At 38.7% G+C, this 11,099-nt stretch overlaps 1 protein-coding gene across 1 annotated transcript; it reads right to left on the bottom strand.

The window, feature by feature from the left end:
• Positions 1-405: 405 nt before the first annotated feature.
• On the bottom strand, positions 406-9,719 carry LOC140941156 (uncharacterized). Its single transcript, XM_073390134.1, has 12 exons — positions 8,792-9,719; positions 8,011-8,176; positions 7,115-7,262; positions 6,366-6,417; positions 5,337-5,450; positions 4,108-4,154; positions 3,747-3,883; positions 3,179-3,326; positions 2,446-2,497; positions 1,799-1,915; positions 1,447-1,490; positions 406-900 (listed from the first exon to the last, which is right to left on the bottom strand). The coding sequence occupies exons 1-12, from the start codon at positions 8,818-8,820 to the stop codon at positions 842-844; spliced, it is 1,113 nt and encodes a 370-aa protein (XP_073246235.1). The 5' UTR covers positions 8,821-9,719; the 3' UTR covers positions 406-841.
• Positions 9,720-11,099: the final 1,380 nt, after the last annotated feature.

The following is an 11,099-nucleotide window of genomic DNA, read 5'->3' as shown; positions in this document are numbered from 1 at the left end:
GTTGAAAAAAGGTATACGAGACGGCCAAACGGAGAGTTCGTGACCACTAAAACTAACTAGTTCGTTTCTTACCTCTAATATATAGTAGTACATCAATAGTGATAGTTATTGGTTCCTTACACTTTCGATAACGAGAAAGAAGGGAAAATTTAACTTATTTTACTTGCATTCGACATTAGAGAGGTCAAGCGACACGTTTTTGTGAAACGGCAAACGCGAATTTGTACCACGTGACCAAGTTTCCCCATTACTTGTCGTTTACTGTTCATTATTTCTACGCCAAAATTAGTAGTTTCAAGCAACTTTTCATCCTTAAGAATTGTTTTGAGCTGTTTTATCCGCTCTTTTTTTTATTTTGAGAAATTCTCAACTTGAATCTGCCCGTTTGCCGAAATAATAATAACGTGAAGCTTAAACTTCCTGTTTAGAATCACGTTTACGGCAAACATGAATCTTTGTACCATGTGACCAAGATTCCCTTTACTTGTCTCTTACTTCTACAAAATTAAAAATAGTTGTATCACGTTATTTTTATCTGTAAGAATTGTTTTGGACTGTTTTTATCTGCTCATTTTCTATTTTGAGAATTTTATCAACTTGAATCTGACCTTTGCCGAAAGCGGACTCTAAATCTCTTCAGTAGCATGGTTTCAGAAAACCATATATGTGTTTCCCGAATAAATTTTCCCTTTAACCGTTACGGGTGTTTTCTTTGTACAAGATAATGCTAAATCATACTTAATCCTCTCCCAGAGCGTTTCGGCTTGCGTTTATTCTCAGGGTTTTACCATATAATTAAAAAAAATGACTTTCAAGGTGGAAGACTGTTTCCTTTCAACGTCTACCTCGTTTTTATGGCGTCATGAGCTTCCGAGTGGAATTTAGCGTTCACTTCACTTGCTGCGCAAAAAAGGAAATAAAAAATTCAAAGCATTAAGAAACACCTATAAACGAAGCCAGATTTAATGTTAACAAAGGAAGATAATTTAATGTACCCTCATTTTTGTGTATTGAAGGAAACATATTACCTTAAAAATTTTTGCAAAGCCGGGCTCATCATAAACATGTAGTGTGAGACAAAGTAGAGAGGTACGCCATAATAGCTAACTACGATGTTAAATTTTTGGGTGGATTTTGATCAGTCTTGATTACAGAAACGGATGTTTGGGCTTGGGGAGGCTGTGGGTGTTCAAACGATTTCTGCAGTTATTTTTAGTACACTTCATCAAAGCACAGTAGAAGAGGAACATGTGAACTATCTCATAATAAAACAGCAATAACAAAATAGCATAATTTATTAATGGGGCGATGTGTTGTGCCTGTGATCCTTCTCTGGAACAATTTCAGTTGCAAAGCCCTTAGGTTATAACAAAAAAAATATCTAAATCCATGAACCAATGACACTAAATAATATTATTTTCCATATTTTCTTCTACATTTCTTTACCTGTCTCAGGGGGAAATTTCGTCATTTCGTGAATTGCAGTGTGTCTAGAATGAAAAGAAGTATAGGAAACGGTGAAATTACGGTAATAGCCAAGATGGCGGCCATTTTGAATGACGTCATGGTCCTTATTATTGCCATACCCCCCAATACTTGCTGATGTCATCTCGAAGGGCTCATACCGCAATATATTATATTGTAGGTTTCATACGATATTATATTACTTGTCGTAAAAAACAAACAAACAAACAAAGCGAAAAACAAGTGGGAAGGGGCAGGTACCGCTCCTGCCAGGCTTGACCACTGGCTTTAAAAAATGCAATATCCTTCTTGATACAAAAATGTTCCTATTTACCCTTTCGGAAACTTGCCAGATGAATGACATCCTGTGCAAAGATCAACCCCATTCTTGCACTCGCTGCAGTGATACCGTGCTCCAACGATGTAACTATCGCAGCCTTCACACAAAAATCTAAAAAAAAGGTAAACTAAAATTACGTTTGTTTTTAGGAAATAGTAATAATAATTTAATATTTATATTGCGCAAAATACATGTAAATATGATCAAATGCGCATAATGTGAAAACGCGAGATTCCGTGAATCATTTGCACTTATCAATCATGACTATTACGAAATGTTTTCAAAACTGTGAATTGTCTCCTACGCGAGCGTTGCCTAACGACACAAAGAACGGCTGCGGAGGAGAGTAATCTGTGACTGGCTGTTAGTAGCCCTGATAAAACTGAATGCATAGACTGTATCATGACTTTCTAAACAATGCCCTGTTGTTATTGTGGGACATTCCTCAGTGGCGGATCCGGGGAAAAGGGCCCGGGGGCCCCCCTTATTTTTAGACCAAAATGAGGCCCGAAGGGCCGAAAAAATTTTATCAGACCGGCCCCCACTTATCTCAGGGTCTGGATGACTGCCCCCCCCCCCCCCCCCCCCCCCCTTATCTGAAGATCTGGATCGCCCACAGGTTGACTGTTTTTCTGACTCACCTCATTCCTAGAATATCATGAGTTTTTAAGTGGCGTTCAGGTTTCTCTCCAGCTGTTGAGCAACAAAAAATTTAGAGAATAAGCAAAATAACGTTAACAAAGTATCCGTCACCATGTTAGTTTCGTAGTAAATATAATTTATGCATCTAGAAAATATATAAGTCCTATTTGTCACCCCATGTAATGAATTCCGGATTCCGGGAAAATTTTGCTTGTGGAATCCGGAATACAGCTCAAGTAATCCGGAATCCCACTAAGGATTGGAATTCGGAATCCAGAATCCAAGTTCCACTGACTGGAAGACTGGAACAAGTACCTGGAATCTGGAATCCACGGCGTGGAATACAGAGTCTGAGCCGGACTGTCTTGGATTCTCTTCCATGGGGCGATATGTGTAGGAGGAATGTTTCGGGGATGAACCTTTCCGTTTATTAGCCCCGTAATCAATACATACCGTGGCCTTTTACGATGTCAAGAGTTCGGCTAGCTTGTCTTGTGTCATACAATGTAACTGGGTCAGAGAGAGGATTGCTATTCTAAAGCTGACTGAGCTTAAATATTTGACTGGCAAAGGAAAGCTTTTCAACTCAGCCTGCTAGGTTTGGCCAGTTTCCATCATCCCTGAATTTCCGTCGTTTAGTACAACTTCCAAACCTAACTTCAGACTAACTGTTAGGGCTTTTCTCACTACTAACGGTTAAAATTTTGTTTCACTGCATTTATAAACACTCACATTCGTGACAGGAGTTGCACAAAATAACTTTCAAGCAGGTAAGACAGAAAAATTGTCTGGTGCCTTTCACAAGGTCCGTTCCACATCCGTCGCAGATTTTGGTGCCGCCGATGACGTGAGAGAACCGCGCCAAAAACAGTAACACTCTCTGTCGGAAAGGAACGAAAACAAACAAACTTAACCTCGATTATTGTTTCCATGATTCATCAGTCATATGGAAACAAATGACATTAATTTAAAGTCTGAATGAGCCAAGCTAGCTTGGTGACAATTTTATTCGCCGGAATTTCTGTTTACTCTGCTGCGCAAAAGATATTGAAAATAAGATAAAGAATCCTAGCTATCCATTGCATTTGCTGCTGGAAATTTTTATATGCCTCAAACTGTGTTATTACGTTTAGCTTATCATCTTCAGCCACTGAATAAGTAGACATGGCTTTGTCAAGTTTTTCTCTGCACGCTCAGTTCTAGCTAACTTCTTTGGACTTCTGAACCAGGTCTTGGATAAAGGAGTTATCCGTTTCTTCTTGTTCAAGTAGAGTTACAGAAGGGAATAAAAGCAGCTAACCCGTAAGTGATGGTTTGTCACAACTTTCTTCCACACTCCACTGCGCCAGGCGTTAAAATCCTTTTTGGCGTCCTCAACCCATTTCATGTTTTCTTCATAATGCTGTAGCTCTTGTTGTTCGTCGGTGTTCTTCGTTCCTGAAGGAACAGAAAATCCGTCTGCCTTTTAAAGCTTTTGAGTCGTTTATAAAGACTAACCTTACTTGAATATGGCTTATGACGGGACGCGCTCGCGCTTTCCCCCTCCCCCTCCCCCCGGCTCCCCCTTCCAACTTTTTACGCCTGCCATGCAGGCTGCTTTTAACTTAACTGTCTGAATCTTAATAAAACAATTTTTTTACTGTTTCTATAACGATTATTACCTGTTGCTAAAACAGAATATTTCGTCACGTTATGAGTACCAATATGCCTAGGAAAAACAATATCAAACGGGTTAGTTCAATGTCATGATTGTAGAGTGACGCGCTAAGCAAGACAATGACAAAATCCAACTTTTCCTTTCTTTCCCTGCCCTTTGCTTTCGCTTCTGCTTGAGAGGGTTACTTGGTTGGCTGCGATCACTTCATGTAAGGGAATCAGGAACCCGGAGAATTTTTTCTTTTGGAATCCGGAATCCTGGACTTTGGATTCCGGAATACAGCTCAAGGAATCCGGAATCCTACTAACGATTAGAATCCAGAATCTAATTTCCACTGACAAAGAATCCGGATTCCAGTGCCTGGAATCCAGAATGCAAGACTATCTTGAATGCCCTTAGATGGGGCGAGTGAAAGCTTACTTGGAGACAGCAAACTCTGGTTACGGCGGAGGCCTCCATAAAACGAACCCCTATGTAATGAAGTCCTCGGTATAATTAACAATAAAGTGCGCGTTGGATAAGAGATGGTAGATAGCCATAATCATCTCATATCCAACAAGCGCGAGTGGAATAATTGTTTTATCAAAAACGCCCACTAAATATCGAGAATTCTTCCCGACTTTATTTGTAAAAACAACCGATCTCCAGCTTTTTTTTAAAATTTGAGTAGACGCGTACCGTTACCATATTTGGAGAGCATGGTGTAATGGCTCATATACCTAAGCCAATCAGAGCTCTAGAATTGCATTATCCAATGATTCAGTTTCTAATAGAGAAAGATATCTTTCGTTCCAGTAATAGTAAAGTAGATAGAAAAGGACCTCGATACAATGAAACCTCGTGATATTTCGAACACATTTTTTCCCACCCCTGGGCCATATCGAAGTACCACTGTGTTTCTTGCATGCGAAATTGTGGGCAATGGCGATACGTTCTTTAGTGCTTCGTTAAAAGGCCAAAACTTTGAGTATACATCGATGCTGATCGACTTTTTTGTTGCTCGGGTAGATTTTAGTCTTTCATGACTAAAGGTATCGAAGTACAGTTTCGCCTTTACAGAAGGTTGCAGTTTAACAAAAGTCTTTAAAAAGAAACCATAGTGGCGGCAGCTTTTTCTTTCCATATGTCACGTCAAGTTTACTAGAAAGTTCTTTTTATGATTGGTTCCGTGTTACCTCTTATGTTCGTGAGGAGGGAAAGAGGGAAACCACAGACGCATTTCAGTCTATTTACCTTTCCGGGAACTTTCCAGAGAAATGGCACCCAGTGCACAGATTCATCTCCTTGCACTCACTGCAATGATAACGTGTTCCAACTATACAACCACCACAACCATCACACCAGACTCTGAAAAATAAAGAATTTTACCTTTCTTTTACATTGATGTTCACCAAATACTGAGCCAGCTATCCAATAAACTGTGGTTTAGGAATTAGTTGAGCCTGGGTTCGAATCCTGGTGCCGTATTTTTGATCGAGTTTGATTTGTCGTTGGGTTTCTTCCATGCTCCAAGAGTCGCTCCAAGAGGTTACCTCTCTCCTCAAATACCAACATGTTTAGATTAATTCGATCAAAAATATACTAGACAGATAAAAATATATATATAGATGTTCTGAGTTATTTATTATTATTTATTTACTTTTTTTATATATTTTTGTTAGATTCTCAACTATTGCCACGGCTTTGGAGCGTCTTAAAAAAGGACGTGGACTATTTATCCAGAGATTACTCTGCATAGATTGTTTGGAAAAGACGCATTTTACTATACACGTCCTTAAACGCATGCAAAGATGTGAATAACGGGGGGTTTGTAAAGCGGTACAGCTGCACCCACGAGGGCCGAAGGCGCGAGCCACTAGGGGGTCCAGGGGCATGCTACCGCGGAAAATTTTTAAGATACTTTTCTCTAAGATACCATTTCCTGCATTTTGAGATCACAGTCAATGGAAAATAGTGGCGTTTTTAACAGACAGTGGAAGCTAATAAGGCCAATTGGTCCCTATCACATCAGTGCATTACCGAGCCCAAAGTGATCGCAGGCTCATGCTTGGATACCAAAATGGTAAAAATGGCTGAGAAACCACAGAAAAACGGCAAAGATTCGTGCTAAAAAAGACTGGTTAAACAAAGAAAACAATGTTTTTCTTTGGCTAGGAAGAGTTTCAAAAACCGGGTGAATATTAAGCGAAAACAGGAGGGTTGGAATCTCTAGCCTCCTCTGCTCCCTCTGCATGGAACTAGGAACGAGGCAGAGTTGTTTACCTTAGATAAACAGCATCGTGAGTTTCTGAATGGCCATCAGGGTTCACTCCACCTGCGAAACAAAAACATGGATAAATTATCAGAGGGTATATTCACGATGACGTTATTTTTCTAAACTTCTTTTTTTTTTTCCCTCTTACATTGATCTCTTATTTGCTCAAGCAGATTACATGTAATATAAATTTGAACTTACTGCACATATAATATTCACAATTTCTGTGAGCAGTGGCCTCAGTGTATTTCTTTGGAATGAATTACACAAAACAGAAAAACATAGAACAGAGAAACATTGACATTTTCTGAAAACAAAATTAACCGATTCCTGCTGCTAGTATTTTATAGCCCGCGGGGAAAAAACTTCTGCGTGTACAACTTTATGAAATTACAGAGTGGTTAATTCGGACGACACAAATTTTGTTTGCTCGCTTAGAGGCTTTCTGCGGGGAACAGGTTAGATGTCATGTGACCTCGAAATAACCAGTGAGAGGGCGCAGTGTTGAGGAATAATAGACCAATTCCGATATATTAAAATTCATACTTGGCTGCGAGGCTTGGGGGAATAAAACAGAAGAAATCATCTTGAGGCTCAGTAATGAATAGTACTCTTTTGTTTTATTCCCCCAAGCTTCGCAGCGAAGTATAAATTTTAATACATCGAAAATGGTCTAATCCAGCGCTATAACAAAATAGCGAAAATTTGCCGCTCAGTAAGCGGCATATATAATTGATTTAACTTTTTGAATACTCACACAGGTTACAGCTCCCGCACAAATTAACATTTGGGCAATTAAGACAACCCCAGAAGTCTTTTCCTCTGTCCCAAGTGATACCGCAACCAGTACAGTTCAAGGACATTCCAAGCATGTTGGAGAAACGAACCAAGAAAAGATGCGTTCTCTGAATACGATGAAAACAGTGCCACTTAGTACAGTGCAATGTAGTTAGGTAGGTGGGTGGGTCGGTAGGTAGGTGAGTGGGTGGGTGGGGAGCTTTTTGTGGGAAGGTAGATCGGTAGGTAGGTCAACAACTAGGTCACTACTTAGCCTGTGTACAGACGTCCCCTCCCCTCAACAAAATTTTTTGGGTGGGAGGGGCGTCTGTTAATACAGGCTAGTCACTTTGCATACCGGAAACTAATGGTAAAACACTGGGCATCAAAAACGTACAACTTGTTTCGAAAAAATTGTCGTAAAACGACTGGAGAAGCGATGTTGCGCGTTTTACCACGGCAATCACGTTCAAACCTGTCTTGCAACGAATTAGGTTGCTGTAAGTTGCGTAAATACTGATCATGACTTCTGATTGGAAGGGAGGGAGTTACGCCATACACGGTGGTTACGTCACTTGCTGCCAAAACGGTTGCCTTGGGGCAGTAAAACGCGCAACATGTACCGAACATTTTGTTTCAAAAAGTAGAACCACTCTCTACTTTCTGCAACAAAGTTGCACAACATGGAACATCCTGATTTGCTGCAAGACAGGTTTAACGTGGGTGGTAAAACGCGCAACATCACTTGAACCGTTCTGCAGGAAAGTTGCATTACAAGTTGCAAGGTTTTGTCGCCCGTTTTACGGTACGTTAAAGGAAAGATGATTGATTTTGTTATGTTGTATGATTATATTTGTTTATTTTGTACTTCTCAACCTTTCGCTGTTGGTCTGTCTGTGCCTCTGTCTGCACACAGCTTATCCAGGTAGCGATGTCTTCTTTGGCCAATTCAAGCCATTTAATGTGTTCTTCATATTGTTCAAACTCCTCCTGTTCGTCCATATGTTTTGTTCTTGTTTCAAAATTATCAAGTAAAGCAAATCTATTAAACCATTTGGATACAAAAGAGCAACAACTGTTTTAATTATAACTTCGAACGACGGATGCGAAATTTCGGGGAGAAAGGCAGCTATCATTCAGAAATAATAAAATTCAATTTTATTGACAAGAATATAAAATTATAAGTGAGCCCCACTTTTTTGTGAGTCAAATAGTTTTCAGAGAGAATTCGGTAGTCAGCAGAATTCCCGAAACTAATGAGTTTTTTTTTTTTTCTGAGTTTTCAAACGCAATGCTATAATCATAATAAACCGAATAAAATTATTATCAATTTTCCTCAATCGAAAAAGAAAGGAATACTCAACAGTCACATCACGTTCTACTGTTTCCTGTCTAAATCACCATTCTACTGATTCTAAGCAGCCGTCTCTGTTTTAATATTCCGATCAGGCTCATCAATAAGTTTTATTATTATTATTATTATTAAGAATGGGTATTTACGGTAACGATAATAATAAAAATAGCCAATTTATCAACGTTACTCTCAAACCTTATCAATTAAACTTTCACCTACGAGAAGTTTGAAGACCCACTTTGGCTGTTCAAACACAAGAGACATACCCAGCCGTTTGTTCTGTATGATGTTATTAAAACCCACCTTGATGGGATCGCAGAAAACAACAGCATATACTCACGAGAACTACTCGTTTTTGCAAATGTAAACGGGTGTGACTAAAACCGTTCCTCAGCGGTGATACACTAAGATACTGAAAGAATTTTTAAAGTCGTCATGTTACTATTTCTAGATGCTTGCTGTTTAAGTCGCATTTCATGAATGTGGTCACATGTTTGAGAGTAACAATTGGCGGTTGTTTTCCTTGGCTTTTACTTTCATAGCTGTCGCTGGGCCAAGAAAAAAAGCTAACACGACTAGACAATCATGCGAAAAGCCAAGTTTGTGAGGATAGAACGGGATCAACTTTATTTAACCAACATAAAAGCTGGGCGTGTCTCAAAAAATATTGCAATTAATTGCAAGCACTACAGTTTATGATAATTACAAAAGTTTAACAAGTGTACTGAATCTAAAGAAGTACTAACGACCAAAGCTAAAGTAAGAGGGCACAAAATTACAAGACAAAATATAATAACGGTTATCACACTTAACACATCGCAACTTCGAGCTACATTGAGTGGGGAATTCCATAGTGTCGCACCACTTTAGCTCAGGTTGACTATTAGAAATTCTGTTCTTGGTAGGGGATTAGCAACATTATTAGAGGATTTCTGTTTCCAATTGCCAATTGAGGGAAATTTATAGGATCCCTTAAAAATATTAGTCAGTCGACTTTGAGCTAAGCCATTCAAACATTAAGTAGTTTTGATTTCACCTCTACGCTCACCCAGGGTAGTGATGTAACCAAGGGAATTTAAGACTTCCTCTGACTGGCGTATTTCATTTGTGAGTCCCCGTTTTAGTTTCGCAACGTCAGATCAGAGACCAAACAGATTTCAAACTAATTTATTAAACAAAATGAACAACTGTCAGCCTTGCGTATTCTTGTTTTAGTTCGATGTAATGTCGCCGTTTTGGGCTTTGTTTGAGACAACCGTCATACAGTCTTCTTGACGGAAATAACTGCAAATAACTACTGGGCCCAAAAACGTATCCTTCATAAAACAAGAAAAGGCAGAAAACGCGAATTCATCATTTCGATAATCAAAGCTCGAGACTGAAAAACGTTTTTAATACATTGGCTGAAAATCATTTTTTTGCTATATGTTCACCTTTGTCAGTTTAACGATTATATTTTCTCTAACCACTTGCATAAACTTTAGTCACACAGCTCTCACTCAGAATCCAAACATGCCACACAAGGTAAAGAGAGTAAAAAGAGGAGAATCGGATAACTTAATGTATACGAGATTCGTTTCTTGCTATTAGAGCCGATCGAAACTGAAAAATTATTGCCAATTTCTTTGTATTTCGATAGTAAAGAGCAAGTCAGGACTTTACTGTCTGTGATACTAATATTAATAATAATAATAATAATCGTAATAATAATTATAAAGGTACTGCTAATGATAATAATGATTATGATTATGGTTATGGTTATGTACTGTTCAAAAAACGAGCAGGAGTGTATTATCAGTTTTAAAAAACTCGACGCTTCGCCTCGAGCTTTTAAATGTGATAATACACGACTGCGAGTTTTTCTTTAATGGCTTCAAAATCTGCGATATAGATTAACTCAGTCTTGCACTAATAGTGCTGACAAGGTCTTAATTCCGACTAACGACGCGGTATATTTTTTCTTTTCCGACCAATTAGTATGAACTCATACTCGCAATATTTTACCAAAATTAAAAATCACAAAAACACACAGCAATAACCAAAAATACAGTCGACTCCCGATAACTCGAACCCTCGCTAACTCGAACCAATTTTCGTTTCCCCTCAGGTCATTTTCTATATAATTTTACCCTCGATAACTCGAACCATGTTTTGAACCCTTAAAAAGTCGGATAAAAAAGCCGTCTACGGGCGTCCGAAACATTGAATTTTGGATTAACTATCGACGTGTTGTAGGAGTATAGTTTACTAGTGGAGGCTGATGTTGATTGTCACAGGCTAACGTGAAGAACCTTTTCTTCTCAAAACAGTAAAACGCATGCTCTATTTAGGCTATGTTTTGTTACGTTACGTTCTGTTTTATAATCTAGAAGTACTTTTAATTTTCACTTGACATTTCTACAATTAAATGTGATTAAAATGTTCACTGTGCAGTAAAAACTGTTTTTTACCATACTCTCGCCTATTTTCTTTGAACTCTCGATAACTCGAACTCCCGATAACTCCAACCTTTCTTCGATTTCCCTTGAAGGTTCGAGTTATCGGGAGTCAACTGTATTGAAATGATCAATATGATAAAATAATCTTAAAATCCTTAGAATGCCGGGAACAA

Source organism: Porites lutea, chromosome 6, assembly GCF_958299795.1.
Source record: "Porites lutea chromosome 6, jaPorLute2.1, whole genome shotgun sequence".
In the NCBI taxonomy this organism is placed as follows: domain Eukaryota; kingdom Metazoa; phylum Cnidaria; class Anthozoa; order Scleractinia; family Poritidae; genus Porites; species Porites lutea.
Note: the sequence above shows the minus strand (reverse complement) of the source record. Positions and strands in the feature narration are given on the sequence as shown.